The 20295-nt window shown below is 34.4% G+C and overlaps 3 protein-coding genes across 3 annotated transcripts; all 3 read right to left on the bottom strand.

The window, feature by feature from the left end:
* Window positions 1-100: 100 nt before the first annotated feature.
* On the bottom strand, window positions 101-1275 carry LOC131604267 (uncharacterized). Its single transcript, XM_058876719.1, has 2 exons — window positions 368-1275; window positions 101-260 (listed from the first exon to the last, which is right to left on the bottom strand). The coding sequence occupies exons 1-2, from the start codon at window positions 1273-1275 to the stop codon at window positions 101-103; spliced, it is 1068 nt and encodes a 355-aa protein (XP_058732702.1).
* Window positions 1276-3779: 2504 nt separating this feature from the next.
* Window positions 3780-7420, bottom strand: LOC131604266 (F-box/LRR-repeat protein At4g14096-like). The gene is made up of 6 exons (XM_058876718.1): window positions 6524-7420; window positions 6291-6446; window positions 5952-6206; window positions 5840-5851; window positions 4159-4540; window positions 3780-4090 (listed from the first exon to the last, which is right to left on the bottom strand). The coding sequence occupies exons 1-6, from the start codon at window positions 7418-7420 to the stop codon at window positions 3780-3782; spliced, it is 2013 nt and encodes a 670-aa protein (XP_058732701.1).
* Window positions 7421-10552: 3132 nt separating this feature from the next.
* LOC131604265 (putative F-box/LRR-repeat protein At3g59230) lies at window positions 10553-12517 on the bottom strand. The gene is made up of 6 exons (XM_058876717.1): window positions 12464-12517; window positions 11627-12208; window positions 11396-11551; window positions 11018-11316; window positions 10881-10955; window positions 10553-10682 (listed from the first exon to the last, which is right to left on the bottom strand). The coding sequence occupies exons 1-6, from the start codon at window positions 12515-12517 to the stop codon at window positions 10553-10555; spliced, it is 1296 nt and encodes a 431-aa protein (XP_058732700.1).
* Between the last annotated feature and the right edge of the window lie 7778 nt (window positions 12518-20295).

The raw sequence follows: 20295 nt of genomic DNA, 5'->3' as shown, positions 1-20295 counted from the left end.
CCACCAATTGCAAATGGTGAGCATAACAATGGACATAGAAAGCATAAGGGTTTTCATCTAGAATCTTTCTTTGTAACCCATTAAACTCACCTCTCATATTTTAAGCCCCATCATATCCTTTCCTTCGTATCCTTGAAATAGATAACATATGACGATCGAGAATACCATAAAGAGCATCCTTTAGTGCCTCAGATGTAGTATATTTGACATGATGTAGAGCAATAAATCGTTCAACAACTTTCCCTTTGTCGTTCAAGAACCTAGAAAAATAAGTAAAAATTTAAATGTATTCGTCTATGTTTGAATGAAATTTACAAGTTTAAGTTAATAATTGTAGTAGTTTCAATAACAAACTCATTGTACTAACCTCAACATCACCGCCATTTGTTCTTTGACAGATATATCACGTGACTCATCAATAAGCACAGAGAATTGTCTATCACCAAGCTCTTCCATAATCACCTTGGTAACTTCATGTGCACAACACGTTGCAAGCTCCTTTTGAATGTCACCGGAAGTCATAGTGCAATTTTTTGGACCACGATCAAAAGCATCTCTTACTTTTTCATCATTAGATTTTACCCAATCCACCATCTCTCTAAAATTTCCCTTGTTTAGAGAAGTAGAGCTTTCATCATGGCCACGAAAAGCAATTCCTTGTGCTAAGAGATATATAGTACAATCTAAAGAACAAGTTAAACGGATCTTATACAATTCTTCTGATTCCCTAGTTGCTCTAGCAAAGATACTTGTCACACTTTGTCTTTGATTATTATAATCATCATAGTGCTTCACACATGAGTTGTGCTTACTATCATGACTACCAATATGATCTTTAAAGCCTTTAGATGCATGCTTCCAATCTTTAAATTCGTCTTTGTTGAAGACTTCATAACCAAAGTGTTCGGCCCTCCCGGGCGGCTTAAAGAGAAAGCAATAGAAACAATAAGTTGCATCCTTCGACTCACTGTATTCAATCCATGTATAATTCTTATACCATGATTTACAAAGTGCTCTTGAATACTTCCCAAATTGAGTACGAGGAAATCTTGCTAAATCAGGTTGCGTTGGACCCTTCAATATATATGCCCTCCTCACTTGGTCTTGAATATCCGGAGCATACTCATGAATTTGTTTCCTACATCCTAGATCACGCACAATCTCATTTGGATTAAACTCGTTGGCCACATTAGGGGGTGTTTCTTCTACTTCGACTTCCGGTTGCTTAACATTCACTTTCTCAATACTTGCTCTAGGAACCAAAAACCTCCTCATCTCTGAAATTTAATGATTTAGTGAAACGAATTTTTAATTAAACAATTTATAATACGCAAATTGACAAGACCGAATAATCAAATAAAATAAATAATTCATAACCACAAAATTAAAAGAGAATTTTATTATTATGAATGACCTATTAAATTAACCAAAATCTTTGATACTATATTAGAACCCCAAAAAAATAGAGTAGAGTTTCTGTTAAAATAAAAACTACAATATAATATTAGAAGAAAAATTTAACTATCATTCATTCTAAATTAAACTATGTAAAATTGACCTATATTGAACTATGTTTTTTTTTGTTGGAAAAGGAAAAATTTTATTAAAAAGAATACTCTAAGAACAAGATGTGCCAAGAGATTTTCAAAACCAACATAAAGATACAGTAGCATTTTTGAACATTGCTGAACCTACCCACCTGGTCATACAAAAATGAAACCGCAAGATAATACATGTTAAACCAAGATATTGACCTATATGAAATTGAAAATAAATTGGAACATGTAAATTGAATTGAACTATTGTTATATTATAATATAATACTAATAACTAATAAGACAAATTAAGAGAAAGAGAAGTATATTACCTTGTTAGTGCTAGCTGGAACGTAAAGGCGAGAGGAATAAGAACAGACAACAGCAGGGGTGGTTCAGAGACAAAAAAAGGGTTTTTGCGGTACTGTTTTGTTTTTTGTTTTTTTCAATTTCTGTTTTAAGTTATAAATAATTAATTGGGTTGGGCCTGTCTGGACCATTGGGTATTCATCTATTTTAATTTTTACACCTTTATTTTTACTAATTTTGCCCCTAGTTTCGTTTAAAAATCGGCTATTAAATTTAGGGGAATACAAAGAAAATAGGGGTTGAGCCCGGGCGCGTGCCCGGGCTTGCTGGGCTATAGAACCGCCCCTGTATCCTTAAGGACAAATCAGATGAATTAATGATGTGTAAACGTCCTAAGTGCAAATGTATGCATTAAAATATTTTGTTGTAACCCGTGTTACAGAGCAGGTCGTGTTTGTTGTGTGTGACACCCTAAGTGGTTGTATTTATTTAATTAAATTCTTTGATAATTATGTGCAAGGTTTAGGGTGTTACATTGTACGCCTTGGACTCTTTGCTAACTCCAATAAAGACACATTTCACACTCTTATCTTCAAGATTTGTTATCTTCTCGTTCGGAACATGGCCATACGGTGTACACCCAAAAATTACGAAGTGGTCAAATGAAGGTCTGACATTACTCCAAGCTTCTTGAGGCATTTTGTTTTTCACAACAAGGGTAGGTCTTCGATTGAGTATATAAGTGCTTCACTTGATCGCTTATTCCCGGAAAGTCTTTGGAATACCCCTTTTCACCATCATGCTTTGCGCCATGTCCATAATTTTCTGATTTTTTCTTTCAACCACACCGTTTTGTTGTAGTGTGTGTATGCAGATGGAAGCTACCTCCATATTCCATGTGATTTACAAAAACTTGCAAAGCCAAGTGAGTTAAATTCACCGACGTGATCTGTATGAAGGGTATGAATGCACTTGTCATATTCCTTTTCAACTCGAGTCTTAAAGCTTTTAAAAACAGTAAAAGCTTCAGATTTCTCCTGCAAAAAATAAACCCGTATTTTTTTACTATAATCATCTATGAAGGTAATGAAGTACCTTTATTTTCATTCGAGGTTGGATTGATTGGTCCACAAATGTTAGAATGCAACAATTGTAGAATTTTCGCAGCTCTCCATGCTTTTGCTTGTCGGAAAGAATCACGATATTGTTTACCGATAAAACAATCTTAAGACATTTCTATGGGATTGTTGATATTGGGTAGTCCTTCCACCATGTTCTTCTCATATAGGGTCTTCAAGCCTTTGAAACTCAAATGACCACAACGTAGATGCCACAACCATGTTGGATCTTGCACTCTTGTGGAGAAGCACTTTTGGATACTATGATGAATGTGTATAGGGAACAGACGATTAGATGTCATTTCTACTGCAGCTATTAGACGCTTCTCAGAATGATGAATTTGACACTTGCTTTATTTGATGATGATAATGTAACCTTTTTCTTGCTATTGTCCCATACTAATGAGATTACTTTTCAAATCTAGGATATAAAACACACTACAAATTGTATGGATAATATTATTTTTAACATGGAATTTAATATCCCTTTTCACACGACAGAAATACAAGAATTGCTACCAAGCTTCACAGTTTCTCTAAATCTTTCATCCAAATCATAAAACCAAAATTTGTTTCCACACATGTGATTGTTGCACCCCGAATTTAAATACCAAGTATTACCTAGTGAATTATCCTTGTCAGTGTAAGCCATCAAGAGCAATTCTTCTTCATTTTCATAAAAGTGTACCTTTGTTTCCTTCTCTTTGGCATGACATACATATTGATAACGGTCATGCTTGTGACATTGATAACACTCCATCTTTTCCATGTCAAATTGTGCTTCTTGATTGTAAATTTGACGTCGTTTACCTCTTCCTTAAAATCCCCCACATCCTCTTCCCGGAGAAATGGTTCCTTCATGAGCAACAACTTTCAAGGCTTTCTCCTCCACAACATAGCTAATAATCCTTTGCTCATGAGCTAATAGTAAGCTTTTTAACTCATCAATTGAAAGATTATCAATGTCATTTGATTTTTCAATGGAACACACCACATTATCAAATCTACGTGTCATTGAACAAAGGATTTTCTCAATGACTCCAACATGTTCCAATCTTTTTCCATTAATATGCATATTGTTTGCAATGGACAGCTTCCTTGAAAAATAATCATTGACTGACTGTCTTCCTTCATGTGAAGAATATCGAACTCTTTACAAAGAGCTTGGAGCTGTGCATGTTTTGCCCGTGCAGTACCTTGGCACTTCTTCTTCATTGAATCCCATATGTCTTTAGCAGTGTCCTTCTTTAGGATGGCCTCCAGTATAACACGGCTGATTGCTTGAAACAAATAATTCTTTGCCTTCAATTCCTTCAATCTTTGATCATTCAATGTCTTTTTATGTGCTTCTGTCAAAGCAGATTCATTTTCTGGTACGATGATGCCAGTTTCCACAAGTGTCCAATAGTCTTTGGATTTCAAGAAATTTTCCATCAACATAATCCAATGATCATAGTGCCCGTCAAAGTGTGGAATAGTAGGTTGCACAAAGCTTCCTATTTTCAGAAGCCATTGAAACAACTCTTGTTGCGGAAAGAGTGAAAGTTGCGGCTTTTTCAACTCAATCCCTAGGGAGCTCTGGTACCAAATGTTAAAAAAGTTGAATAATTTACTGCACAATTTGGATACTAATTTATTGACTTGAAATATAGTTATAAATAAGTGCAAGTAACTGATAAACTAGAAAACAAAGGAACCACTAATTTCACATTTAACAAGTCCTAATAACATGTGATTCTTGTAACAAGTGGGAATTTATTAAGAAAACAGACTACTAAAAAACTCTATGTCTTCTCCAGAAACATGTTTGGTCCACACCTAAACTTGATATGAACTTTCTTGATCTCATTTCTTCTTCCAGAGGTAACCGATTTTCCTCCTTTCTATAATATTTGTGTTTTTCAAATAGAATTTGTCTGTGTGTGAATTACTTGTCAAATAGGGTTTTAAGATGTATCTGTATGTTACTGAATCTTTATTTTACTGGAGATGAATGTTGTTGTCGAGTTTATTGTAGAATTAAAAACTGCAATTTTCCATGTTTGGTTGAATCAGAGGTAAACTGCAACTTTCCTACAACTAAAAAAAAGTATCTTTCGTAACTCCACCTAATTTTAAGTCAGTTTTTCTGTTTTTTGTATGCATTTGAATTTAGAAATGTAGAACATGGTAGTACTTGAAACAATTTTGCAATAAGACAGACAACTAACTTGCATTGTATTCTTAGTGTTTTGGCTTTATTATATGCTTATTATCCATCCATGGATCCCATTTTGATGGTCAGCACTTCGATTTTCTTATATTATATGCTTATCATCCCAGTTTGAATTGCATTGGATTTTCATTTCTCACGTCCCAAAACACTGAGTACTGCAGTACCATAAATTCAAAGCGTGTCTAGCAAGTTTCTTCCATAAAAACAAACGCGTCTTTTATGTGTTTGGAATCATTTTCGACTCGTCCTACTCCTACCATGAGATCAATCATATGTAAAGCTGAAAAGTTTTGCTACTTCCAGCTGTTTTGGTTCAGTATATCAATTGAATATCCTAAGTGTACTGATCTTTTAGTTTTGTTATAGGATCCAAGATGCTGATAAACAAAATGAGAAGCTATTTGTGATACTTCAAAAGCCTCACACATGATTATATTTCTACACAAGTTCAGTAACTCAACATATATTTCTACACCATTATATTCCACTACTTTGAAGGTACTAATAAGTCAGATTAATACAACCAACAACAAAAACAAACTCTATGTACAATATCTAACTTTCTGCTTCATCACTGCAGAATTCTATGCAACAAACCAATCTGGTTGCATGAGTTTCAATAAGTCTTGATTGAATCCTCGAATGCGTCGATATCTTCAAACAGAACTAATATCCTGAAACAAATGTTGAATAAACAAATCATAAGCATAAAAACTATCTCTGTATATACAAAATCAGTATTGAAGAAAAGAAAGAGTGGTGCAAACTTGATACCAATATTAGTGCAGCTGATTTCCTTGACCCCTTGCGTAAACTTTTTCTTACTCTTTTCAATCCTTTTGTTGCAAAAATCTTCACCTTCTCTAACTTACTTGACTCATTTATGATATATCGCGAAAACTCCAACTCAGTTTCCATGTCTTGAATTCCTCTAAATTCAAATGTAATAAGACTCGTTGAAAGACATGTTGGAATTTCGGCTGGTACAATCCAACCCGAATTTCCATCCTTTTTAATCTCACAATTTTTCTGCCCAAAAGTTATTGTCAGAATTCACAAACTGAACTGATATATAGATGAATATAAAAACTTGATACATTACATTACACATACCTCAATGACAAGACTCTTAAGTTTAGGAGCGTTTCGAAGAAAACTAACGAGCATATTCCAATTGCAATTCTCAGATATATGAACCTCAAAAAATAATAGATTGGAAAAAGTGGGAAGACGGCTTAGCTTTTCGAGATTATCCTCCATGCTGAGAAACTGCATAAAAGATAACAAAATTATAAAAGAAAAAACTCGCATATTGTTTTTCGAAAGAAAAAGATTATGAAACTTACCCTAATTGTTGCTATACCAAGATTCAATGATTTGACTTTAGAAATTCCTTTCAAGAGCTGATACAAACTATCAAAATCTGGATGCTTATTGATGTAAATGGTAGCTTGATCAACATTGAAGAAATCTATACTCTCGTATTTGATGGGAGTACTACAAGTATCAAAAATATTGAGAACTTCAAGTGAGGATGGGACATTAATTTGAAGTGTTTTGTCGCCGGGAACATAAGGAGACTTGCGCAAAAGAAGAATTAATCTCTTCAATAATGGAAAAGAGATTTTGATGGATTGATTCACAAGGACGTCGTGTAAAAGAAATTCCTCAAGAAGCGGACAACCAGATAGAAAAGGAAAGAGAGTAAACTCAACTTGATGCTGGAAACACTTGATACCAAGAAACCGGAGATGAAGAATCTTTAGTTTCGGAAAATATACTTTAGAACAATAACTGAATTTCGGTTGAATATTCCCGGTCAGTTTCAAGACAACGAGTGATTCAAATGTAGAAAGCTTGCGTGGCAAGAAACTTGGTCGAACAAGATTCAAATCCAAATGAAGTTCCTCGACATTGAGATCTAATGCCTTTAAGACCCAGTGGTATACATCAGGTGGTTGGCAGCCATTGTCACTCTCGAGCATTAGTTTTCTTATATGATTCTCGCGTCTCAAGAAAACTGCATATACAGATTGGATCTCTCGGGACGATGTAGGGTCTGAAATCTTTGGTAAAATGAAGTGAAAGTCGAGGATCTTGGTGCAAATCAATGCCCATCTTTTAGATAGAACACATGTTCTGTAAGCCATTTTTGTTGGCAAAAAGGATAGTATGTGACATACCAAATCGTCCAAGAGATTGTTGAACGTGTCACCCTCATTTTCAGAAGACGCCGACGCCATTGTTTGGAGTTTCTTGGTTGTCTTCATCATCTGTATGCTAATTCTTGAATCTCGAGTTTCTGCAGAGAAAGAAAATGAGTTGATAGAATGAATTAATGTAAGTTTGATGGAATGTGTATATTATATAGAAGAAAGGAAGCTTATAGTTAGTTAAGATGTGTGATATTCAAATAGGACTAAAAATAATAAGAGTAGTAGTAGTTTTGATTATAACAGAATTTCTCAATTGGAGGACTTAACACTGTTTGTTCCATGTGTATTTTATGTTGTCCCACCAAATGTATATAATATGGGTCTGAATAGCAAATCACATATAAGAAATATCTATTTTTCTCTAAAAGATCATACATAGTTAGTAGTTTTGTTAAATTCCTGAGTTAACTTTTAAAATTTGACAAGGTTGCTATTTTTAAAGTTAGATTTTAAGTTAGATGATGAGAGTGAGATTGCTAGATTGGAGGTTTTAAAGGTTAGAGATCATCATGATAAATTGTATTGGGAGTTTAGAAGGTGTCCCTGATAATTGTAGGTTTTTAAATGTGAGGGGTCTATGAGGTTTTATTAAGAAGAACAGGGTGAAAGACATTATTATGCCTAATATAATCTTGATTTTGTGGTAATTCTAGAAAATAATTAAGCTTAGTGAGGTTTCTACCTCGTTATTACATTTCCTTCGGGGTAATTACTTTCGCGATTAGAGTTTTACAATGACTACAGAAAACAAGACGAGTTTGCTTTTTTTTTAGTGTTGTTTCAAAGGAACTTCTTTTTTCACCTTTGTGGGTTCTAGTTTTATTATGTATGTCTTCAATAGAGATATGTTAAATACAAATATTTAGAGGTAAATGTCTATTCTAAATGTGTCTACTTAGATAAGAGGTCTATTTGGAGTGATCTTGTGAGGCACAAAGGTAATCTTGGTAGGGAGGTTTGAGGTTTATGTGAGAGAGAGAGAGAGAGATGTCCATGAGTCGTATGTCTAAATTGATTTGGCAGAATGATTTCTTTGCCAATATGGATCTTCTTGACCTTCTTCGTTTAGGTATACGATATATTTGATATTAGTCAAATAAGAGTGTTGTGTCTTAATAGAATTCGCATGTGATCTGGCTTATGGGATCTTTCGGAAGTAGTGTCCTAATGATATAAGGATGGGTGGCTTAGAGAGATGTAAATTTTTGGTATTTTCATGTTCGTGTGAATAATTGGATGATGAAAAATGTCATTTTCACTTTACATTTTTGTAATGTTTGAGCGAGGAATCACTAGAAATTTTGGGTTAAGCGAGAAATCCCTACAAGACCACTCCTTGTCCGTTGCGTGTTGCATGTGAACAGTCAAATCTTTTCTGCGAGGGATGGAATACAAGGAATGATTTAAAGCTCCATGTGGTAAACTGGGTACCACAAAGCTCCTAAAATTGTGAGCTTGTAGATGTGTTATCATCAACAGTTCTCAATAACTAAAATCCAACTTTGCGGTTAATTTTGGACCGGGCCAAACAAAATTGTAATTTACCATATCTTTCAAAAATTATTCACGATAATTTTTTACACAGTGAGAACTCTTTTGTTTTTCACACACTAAAAAATATTATGCATTTTTTACCTGTAACATATTTGGTTTTAAACTGTCAATGACATGTGATTTAGCTTTATTTGTTGTTATATCATAGTAAGCGAGGGAGGAGTAAATCAATAACATGTTGTGGTTTCTCCAAGAGAAGATGACAGAGTCATAGAGGGATGTGCAGAACGGAATCAAATAGGTGTGTCTCAATCTAATAAACCTGCTTTATGCCACGGCTTTCAAGATACTAAATCCGAAATTATCAAACTCAGTTTCTAATACTTCCCTTGAAGATGTTGCTACGTGTCTCATTTTTTTATTTTTATTATTTGTCAATCGAACCGTGTTTTTTTTTTGTTTGCGTGGCTGATTGGTGTCTTGAGAGATTATTACCATCCTGTAAATGTTACGGAACGATGAAACAAACAACCTAGCTAACGTGTATCTGCGACGACTGTGCGTGAGATAATTGAGTATTGACCATTGCGCGATTCATGTTGCTGCTGTGTTATTGTGATTCATAAATCGCTGTCATGTTGTCGTCGTCATTGGCAATTCTTTAGTGCATAAATTGAAATGATGATTCTACTGGAGAAAAAACAATGAATTGGTAGAGATTTTCAGCAATGTAGTTGATGTACAGGAAAGTAAGGCAGATGATGATTCTCATACTCTTCATGACAATGCAGTGAATAAATACTAATCTTGGTAAAAATATACTAAGTCTTTCTTTTAAATTCAATTTAGTATAATTATAATATTATGGTTAAAGCTCTCAAATTATGATAAATAATAATCTTGAACATGTTATTGCAGGATCAAGGTCTTATGCGTCCCTTCTTTCCACATTGAAAAAATATATTAGCGAATGAGGATCTTCCTTCATTCTTGTGTTGCTCCTCTTGCTACTTTTCGTACTTCATATATTTTGAGGTTTTGCACAAGCAACATCAAATCTTTATCAGAGTCAAAATCTTTTCTTCTTTGGCCTTGAGAATTAGACTTTTATTTTTCTTATCACCTTCTGCATCATTAGTTAGCTTTTTCAACTCCATCTCGTGTTCCTGAAACTTACGAGTCAAATATGTTGAATACTAGCTAGCCTTTTCGGCCTTTGATTGTATTTGAATACTGGTCTAAAGTCTGGTAATGTTGGTTAACAATATTTTTGCACAGTGCTTCTTCTGCTTTTAAATCTAGCTAGGGTTTAATTTATATTTCATGCATATCATTGATTTATTATACAGTTTAAGTTGACAATGCCTAAGTTTTTTTTGTCCTCTTTCGGTTCAATAGTTCATATCCATATTGGTTATCTTGCTTGTATTTTGTATCGAGTAATTCAACATGCAGGAATTGAGTGTGAAAATCGCATCTGGAATCACTTTTGACTCGTCTTACCGTAAGATCAAAACAAACATTTGTGAATCTGAAAAGTTTTGCTACTTCCAGCTGTTTTTGTTCAGTATATCAATTGAATATCCTAAGTGTACTGACAATATTTCTTAATTTTGTTATAAGATCCAAATTGAGAAGCTATCTGTGATACTTCAAAATCTAAAACTATCCATTATCTTCATCATTTCGCAGCAACATCTCATTTATAACTCTTGCTAAGCTGTTTATAGTTGAAAACACTTCAAGTTGAGAAATAAGCTCATTATCATCTTGAACTGTTTTGGTTTGTAGCAGACTATAAATAAACAAGTTCAAATTGGACTTTTAGCATCCAAGCCTCACACATGATTATATTTCTACAGCATTCATTATATTGCTCTACTTTGAAGAATTTAAGGTACTAAGTCAGATTATTACAACCAACAACAAAAACATACTCTATATACAATATCTAACTTTCTGCTTCATCACTGCAGAATTCTATGCAACAAACCAATCTGCTTCTATGACTTTCAATAACTCTTGATTGAATCCTCGAATGCTTCCATCTTCAAACTGACCTAATATCCTGAAACAAATGTTCAATAAACAAATCACAAACATAAACATAAACATTATCTCTGTATATACAAAATCAGTATTGAAGAAAAGAAAGAGTGGTGCAAACTTGATACCAATAATAGTGCAGGCGATTTCCTTGACCCCTTGCGTAAACTTTTTCTTATTCTTTTCAATCTTTTTGTTGCTAAAATCTTCACCTTCTCTAACTTACTTGACTCATTTATGATATATCGCGTAAACTCCAACTCAGTGTTCATGTCTTGAATTCCTCTAAATTCAAATGTAACAAGACTTGTTGAAAGACATGTTGGAATTTCGGCTGGTACAACCCAACCCAATTTTCCATCCTTTTTACTCTCATAATTTTTCTGCCCAAAAGTTACTGTCAGAATTTACAAACTGAACTGATATATAGATGAATATAAAAACTTGATACATTACACATACCTCAATGACGAAACTCTTAAGTTTAGGAGCGTTTTGAAGAAAACTAACGAGCATATTCCAATTGCAATTCTCAGATATATGAACCTCGAAAAATAATAGATTGGAAAAAGTGGGAAGACGGCTTAGCTTCTCGAGATTATCCTCCATGCTGAGAAACTGCATAAAAGATAACAAAATTGTAAATTAAAAAATTGCATATTGTTTTTCAAAGAAAAAGATTATGAAACTTACCTTAACTGTTGCTATACCAAGAAACAATGATTTGACTTTAGAAATTCCTTTCAAGAGTTGATACAAACTATCAAAATCTGGATGCTTATTGATGTAAAGGATAGCTTGATCAACATTGAAGAAATCTATACACTCATATTTGATGTGAGTACTACCAACATCAAAAATATTGAGAACTTCAAGTGAGGATGGGACATTAATTTGAAGTGTTTTGTCGCCGGGAACATCAGGAGACATACGCAAAATAAGAATTAATCTCTTCAATAATGGAAAAGAGATTTTGATGGATTGATTCACGAGGACGTCGCGTAAAAGAAATTCCTCAAGAAGCGGACAACCAGATAGAAAAGGAAAGAGAGTAAACTCAACTTGATGCTGTAAGCACTTGATACCAAGAAATATGAGATGAAGAATCTTTAGTTTCGGAAAATATACTTTAGAACAATAACTGAATTTCGGTTGAATATTCCCTCCCAGTTTCAAGACGACGAGTGACTCAGATATAGAAAGCTTGAGTGGCAAGAAACTCGGTCGAGCAAGATTCAAATCCAAATGAAGTTCCTTGACCTTGAGATCTAATGCCTTTAAGACCCAGTGTTATACATCAGGTGGTTGGCAGCCATTGTCACTATCGAGGCTTAGTTTTCTTATATCATTATTGCGTCTCAAGAAAACTGCATATACAGATTGGACTTCTCGGGACGACGTAGGGTCTGAAATCTTTGGTAAAATAAAGTGAAGGTCGAGGATCTTGGTGCAAATCAAAGCCCATCTCTTAGATAGAACAGATGTTCTGTAAGCCATTTTTGTTGGCAAAAAGGATAGTATGTGACATACCAAATCGTCCAAGAGATTGTTGAACGCGTCGCCCTCATTTTCAGAAGACGCCATTGTTTGGAGTTTCTTGGTTGTTTTCATCATCAGTATGCTAATTCTCAAGTTTGTGAAGAGAAAGAAAATGAGTTGATAGAATGAATTAATGTAAGTTTGATGGAATGTGTATATTATATAGAAGAAAGGAAGCTTATAGTTAGTTAAGATGTGTGATATTCTAATAGGACTAAAAATAATAAGAGGAGTAGTAGATTATAGAGTATATAAAAAGAGTAATGTGTTTTAAATACAGAATTGTATCCTCACACCATATGACAAAATGGGGACCCTTTTCAACATTTTGATTATAACAAAAAGTCCTCAACTGGATGATTTACACACTATTTGTCCCACCAAATGCATATATAATATCACACTTGCATTCTAAAACTAATTTGTTAGATAACTTTAAAATAATTTTAAGTTAGTCTTCATTTTATTTAAGTAAAAAAATTGTCTTCATTGCTCTTCAGAATATAAAATTTTCCAACTCTTGATAAATTGTACTTACAAAGATGAATTGTCATTCTTATTAACCACTTTAATGCTTAAGATGAAATAAACACCTCATAGTCATTGACAATAAAAATAATTGATTTCAATGGTCAAATTTATTTACTAATGTGATCCACATTAAAAAAATTGTAACACAATTCATTCATATGCCGTAACACTTAATAATAGTAAAAAAAATTCACAAAACACATTATTTTTAAAAAATACGTAAGTTGGAAATGATACAAAAGAAAATAAGAAATAACAATTAGTCTTAAAATTACATGAACTTATTGGTCTACTAGTAATAATGGTGGTGAATGATAAACTTTGAAAAAAATTATGGTTTGTAGTAATCTAACTGTGAGAATTGGATCGAACTCTAGTGGATCGAAAAGTAGCTTCTGGTTCAGGAGGATTTATGCATGTCATCGAAGTATGTTCACATGCTGGTGTCAAAGACCTATATACTGTAGTCGAAGTGTGTTCTAGTATGAGGGGGTCGAAATGCTAGGGTTGTTAGTATTTCAAATTGGGTCTGTTTGTTATGTCTAACTGTTTAATTTAGCTTGTACACTAAGTTAGCTTGTAATAGGTATTTGTGAAAAAGTCCATTAGTTTTGTATGTTAGGTTTATTATAAATAGCATACTAGTCTCTCATCATTGCATACTTCAAATCCTAATTTAGGGTGAGAGAGTTATCTGTTATTCTTGTAACACTTGTAATCTTGATCAAAGAGAAAGTAAAGAATAGCAGTTATGACGAATCCTTGTTGTCCTTCTTGTTTTATCATCTTTTCTACCCATTTGTGTTTCTTGATCACAGAGGAACAATTTATACTTTGCTCATCAAGGCATCGATTTCACAACAAGGTGGTGCGGTGAGCATGGAGAAGATGCCTTTAACAAAGTATGAGATTGAAAAGTTCATCGGAGTCAACGATTTCAGTTTGTGGTGTCTGAAGATGAAAGCCCTATTGGTTCAATAGGGTTGTCTGGAAGCGTTGAAGGGATCGGTAACTATGGATGTTGCGTTAACGAAAAAGAAAAGACGACCATGATAGAGAAAGCCCACATTGCAATCTTGTTGAGCCTTGGTGATAAGGTTATTCGACAGGTATCGAAGGAGACGACAGCATCAGGGTTATGGGTGAAACTTAAAAGTTTGTACATGACCAAATCACTGGTAAATCGATTCTACCTGAAACAAGCTTTGTACTCATTCAAGATGATTGAAGACAAAGTGTTGGCTGAGCGGTTGGATATGTTCAACCAGCTAATTCTTGATCTTGAAAATCGATCATGAAGATTAAACGATGTTGTTGTTGTGCGTTTTGCATATTGTAATACGGTGAACTGACTTTATTTGAAATGTGCGGATAGCAAGAGTCGCCACCGACTTTTATTTTATCCAATAAGAAAGGCTAAAAGAACAGAAAAAGGACTTTTAAAAAGATTTTGAGTTCGGGGGATAAGTTATACAAAGGGAAGGTGTAAAGCACCCTTTGCATCCATGGTTATCCATGGGCTCTTAATTGCTTAGCTCACTTTTGAATTTTTTGAAATGTTTGAAAGAGTGTCGTGTGTGAATAGTAAAAACTTTGAAGAAGAACTTTAGCTTGTAAATAAGCGTAGTCTTTTTGAATTTGATTTGAAAAAGAGTGGGAAAAGAGTTTTGATTTTTAGAGCAAGCAATTAGTAGCAACTACCCTAAGTTTGAAAAATCGTTCTTTTAGCTTTTCGGGCGAAAGGGTCTATCCATACCATAAGAGGGTAGGAAGTCTTTCAATTGGATTTGAAAGGGTCATTGAGTAATCGTTCGCCATAAGACTGTCCCTTGCCATAAAGAGGGCAGGTAATCTAAGGGAAGGATATAATAGTCATTTTTTATCTTTAGGCATCATGCAAGGATACCTTAGCAATCGGACAATCATCTTATTTTTCCGAGACAACTTCGAGGGAGTTTCAATAACTTTGAAGGCAACATTGCTTTAGGTATCCTCAGAATCGAGGGACTTGACTATTTTAACAACTTAAAGGCAACAGGCAACGAATAATAAGGCAACAGGCAACAACAAGAGAGGCTACCCTAAAGGTGTGTGGGTGCAACAATCACGTGATTCAATTCGATTATATTTATCTTGTATTGTTAGTGATCTAACGTTTAATTGATGATCTTGCACTCCCTAATTTACTAACCACAGCAATTAATATTACGGAAATTAAAGGCAGAAAATAAATTCCTACGCTATTACAATAAACACCTGCGGGGAAGGGGAATTAAAAGGCAGAAGAAAAACCTTATAGGGTAACAGACAAATAAATAGAAAAAATCTTTGAACGCCTTGATCCTCCTCGAACCCTCGATTGACTCTGATCATCTGAGAATTTAGACGGAAAATGATAGCGGTAAGTGTATGAGTAATTATTGACAGTTGAAACCAATCATAATTCAAGCCATAAGGCAAAAATTAAAATAAAAGGTAGAAATAGTTTAAATAATAAATAAGAGGATCAGAACTTAGCTTTTTGATAGCCCTGGCGCGTAGTCGGAAGATCTTGGCTAACCCTGAAAATTTGCACAAAGAAGGGAAAAGGTTAGTGCATTCACTGATCTAACCCTAATTGATTACAAACCCTAAAATTTACAAGCCCTAATCCCTAAAAGAGTTATTTAAGAAAACTTATTGTGACCCCACAAGGTTTATAAGGCTTTAAACAACACCTACCAATAACAGTGACAGTGATTAGTGATCATGACAAAAATCAGGGTTTTAAGGCATAAAAACATTTAATTAGCCCCAAAATAATTATTAACTAAAACCCTTAATTAAATTATTATTGTAAAAGACATTTTGATATTACGAGAAAAAAACGAGCTTTCGATTAAATAATTATCACAATGTAATATTATTTTTATAAATGAAAAAAAACAAATTATAGAAAAAATAAATTAAAGAAATAAAGAAAAGAAATAATCATTAAATAGAATTTAAAAAAAAAGAAAAGAAAAAGAAGCAATTAAGAGACTTAGCTTTAATTCGTGTAGGCAACCTGTGAGGGTTCAGGGTGCACTACAGTCTTTGTGTGTGTTGTATTGATCTGAGCGTGATCCAATGGTGATGATTGGAGGGAGTACGGTGGTCTGATACTGGGCGTGAGCACTGGATCCGTGTTTGGAATGTTTCTAAAAAAAGTTGTCAATCCTGGGGATCGAACCCAGGTCATCACGGAAACACATCTCTTTGGATTTCCAACTGTGTTGCGCATCGTTAGTTGACATAGGAATGGACAGAAAATAATTAATATGAAAAATTAAAAGGCGAATGGGATCAGAGAGACAGTCAACGCGTGAGCCTTGGGATCGTCAGTGAACCAATCAGGATTAGGGAATGAACGCTGACTTGTTGACCAACCATTTAAGTCACACCACGTGCATCGTCTTCTCCATCAAAAGCCACAGAAATTTTGCTATGAATTTGCTTGTATTTTTACTACGATTCAGCTATAGAAAAACGTGGCTAATACCTGCAATCAAGAACAAACGAAAACAAGATCCAACTAAAACTTAAAAGCACCCAGATCCACTAATTGGATGGTTGCGAGTCTAATGGTGCAATCGTTTTGCATTAATAAGGCCTGGAACATGGAAAACGACGACACACCTTCTTGAAGCCCTAACAATGGCAGGTGTTATTTTAGGGCTCCAAGCTTCTACATAATACGTCAAACCTGCCCTAAAACATGCAATAAACTCAAGGAAACCATTAGCTCAGGTTTAAATATTATGAAATATAGAAAACGATGGTCACATGCATATGAACATGGAATATCGAAAACGTGCGTTAAAAGGTGTTTTGATCGTATCTCATGTTCCATACCTGTTCTTTTGCGCCTTAGGAAGATAATGGAACCAACCACAAGCTTCAGAAATCGCCGCTCCAAGAGATAATCCAAGATATATGTGCTTATATAGAGAGTTGAATTAGGGCAATAGAATTGGAGATAATCCAAGATATTCAATCAAGAATATTTGATTACATTTGATTGAAAATTTTATGTAAAAGCTTCTTTTTTAGGCTCAATCTCACCCAATTAACCCTAGCACGAAATTTGCATGACATATTTGATATTTGGATCACTTGATATGGCCATAAAATAAATCTCATGATTAAAATTAATTATTTCATATTTTATTGATTTATTAATATTTAAAATGAATCAAATTCATATAAATAAAAATGAATGTCATAAAAATGAAATAATTGTCTTAAGTATGTTTATTTATCCCATGGACATATTTAGAATCAAGAAACCTTGGCCCTTTAGTCAAAAGTTGAGATTTTGCCAATTAGGGTTTCTAACTTTTCTCAATTTTCCCTCAACTTCTGTCAAACATAACTCCTCCAATATTGATCATATGAAGATGTTATATGACTTTTTGGAAAGCCTAAGATGTCCTCTACAAGCCACTTTGAAACACTTTTTGCATTTGAGGATTTTATCTTGAGGATATGGCTCCTGATAAAAAACAGCTTTTTGCGAGCTTCTAGAAGGACCTGTAACGTATTGGCTTATATCTCTTAGACGGAAGCATTTCTTGACCTCGGGCCCAACATCAAAGTTGTAGAGAATTGAATTTCCTTGAGAATGAGCTTTGGTAGGGGAATTCATGATAAAGTATGAAAGAGATATGATCAGTCAAAGTTGGGTTGACTTTCTTCTAGAAATCTTGATTTAGTAACCTGAAATTTTGATGATTTCTGAACTCTCCTTGATGAATCATGATCAAACCTTGATCAAATGATGAATGTGACTTCAAAATGTTGATGTTGACCAAAAATCGGGAGTTTTGACTATACTTTGACCATAGTTGACTTTTAGGTTAAAACTTAGTCGACTGTTGACTATCTGAGCTTTTGTCTGGGTAATCTTGTGAATCAGAGCTTTTATCTTGGCATGAGGACCCTTTTGAGCATATGAGAGGCCCTGGGAACCATTTGAGGTATCAGAAACTGGTTTTACTTTGAGAAGATCAAAACCCTAGTTTGAGGGTTGTTGTTTAGGAGAGAGACTGCATGCTTCTTTCTTGTGTATCTTTGAGCATTTGAAAGTCAGATGGACTGAAATATGATTAAATATGATGGGCAAATTTTGGGGTATGACACATATAACATGCTCACTTCAAAGAAACTCTCTTGTATGGAAGGGAGTCACTCACCTTCAAAGAAGTTTGTTATACGGTGAACTGACTTTATTTAAAATGTCGCGGTAAGCAAGAGTCGCCACCGACTTTTATTTTATCCAAATTATCAGAAAGGCTAAAAGAACAGGAAAAACCTTTTAAATAAAAAACTGGGTTCGGGGGTAATTATGCAAAGGGAAGGTGTAAGGCACCCTTTGCATCCATGGTTATCCATGGGCTCTTAATCGCTTTGCTCGTTTGAAAGAAATATAGAAGAAGTGAATACGGACTTTAGCTCGTAAATGAGCGTAGCCATATTGAAAGTTTATGAAAAAAGTGTAGAAAAAGGTTTTAGCCAGAGCAAGGCAATTAGGAGCAATTACCTTAATAATGTATAAAAAACAAGTCTTTAGCCTTTCAGGGTGAAAGGGTCTATCCATGCCATAAGAGGGCAGGAAGCCTTTCATTTGGAGGTTGAAGGGTCGTCGCAATATCGTTCACCATAAGACTGTCCCATGCCATAGAGAGGCAGGTAGTCTAAGGAAAGGATCAGAATAGCCTTTCGTTTAGGCAACCAGGGGATACCTCAGCCTTTCGTAGGCAACTTCCGAGGGACGAGATCATATTAGCGTATCGAAGGCAGCATCATTAGGGACTTATGATCTTTGCATTAATCGAGGCAACATGGCTGAGGTATCCTCGTATTCGAGGGACATGGCTATTCTGCAAAAAAAACACAAGGCAACAAGGCAACGGGCAATAAGAGGGGTACCATAAAAGGTGCGTGGGTGCAACAATCACGTGATTAATTCAGAAATTTATCTTATAATTAATTATTCTATATTGATTAACAGGCTTGCACTCCCTAGGATTACTAACCACACAATAATATGGGGAAGGGGAAAAAGAAACCAGCGGATTCATAGTGCAATAGGGTTTGACATAAGTAATAATAATAAGAAAATAAAAAAGATGAATTTCAGGGTTACCGAACATTCGAGCTCTGACTGGTTGACTAACCCTGAAAATTGGAAAAGGAAGAATAAGCGCGAAGCGGTGAGTGCATTATCAATTTATTGACAATTAAGGCTAACCCTAATTAAATAAAAGAGGTAAAAAGAAAATAAAAATAAATATGAACAAAACTTAGCTTTGGATTTGATCTGATATGGTTCGTAGTCGGGAGTACTCGGGGTTAACCCTGAAAATTGGGCACAAAGAAGAGAAATTGTTAGTGCATTTAAAATTCTCAATGATTATAATGTGGCAGATCAAATAATAAAAATAATAATAATTTAAGCAAACAAAAAGGCATGGCAAAAGGCCCTGAATGAGCCAAAAGTTAAACAGGGTTAATGGGCAACACCTACCAGTAAACCTAAGGCTACGGAGTTTATAAATGTATCGAAGTTAACAAAATTTAAAAGTATATACAAAAATAATAGTTTTTATTGTTTTAAAAAAAAGAATTATGAAAAAATTGTGGAAAAATCGAGTTTACGATTAAAAATAAATAAACAAATAATTATAAAACTTTTATGGAAAAAACTAGATTATTGAATAAATACAACTAAATAAACATTTTAAAATAAAAAGGTTAAAAGAAAATAGATAAAAAAAACAATTATGTAATTAAAAAAAATTAAAAAAAAATAAAAAAATTAGAAAATAAACTTAGCTGGATTCTGTGGAGGCACATGCCGAGGGAGCACCATGGTTGTGCGTCCTGGACCTTTGGATCTTGATCATTGGGAATCCATTGGTAGGGAGACGAGGGTCTATCGTGAGCTTGCGTTGAGCATGGGTACCGGATCTGCAAGCTTCGTAATTGATAAAAATTAATGTCTAGCCTGGGGATCGAACCCAGGCCATTCAGGTTATACTCTATATTAGCTTGCCAACCATTCTGCGCTTTTGACTTGTTACATGATAAACACGAAATAATTATATAGGAAAGTAATGAATAAAATGGAATTCAAACATGAAATCAAACGTGGGCCCCAACGCTTTGTATGTGGCCAATGAGAGCTGGGATGAGTGCGTTGAAACGCTGACCATCCAATGGGAACTCGCACACGTGGATGGAGAGAGAATGTAAGGGCTGAACAGCGAATC

The sequence above is a fragment of the Vicia villosa genome, linkage group LG5, assembly GCF_029867415.1.
Source record: "Vicia villosa cultivar HV-30 ecotype Madison, WI linkage group LG5, Vvil1.0, whole genome shotgun sequence".
In the NCBI taxonomy this organism is placed as follows: domain Eukaryota; kingdom Viridiplantae; phylum Streptophyta; class Magnoliopsida; order Fabales; family Fabaceae; genus Vicia; species Vicia villosa.
The sequence above is the reverse complement of the archived record's forward strand: the minus strand, read 5'-3'. Positions and strand labels throughout refer to the sequence as shown.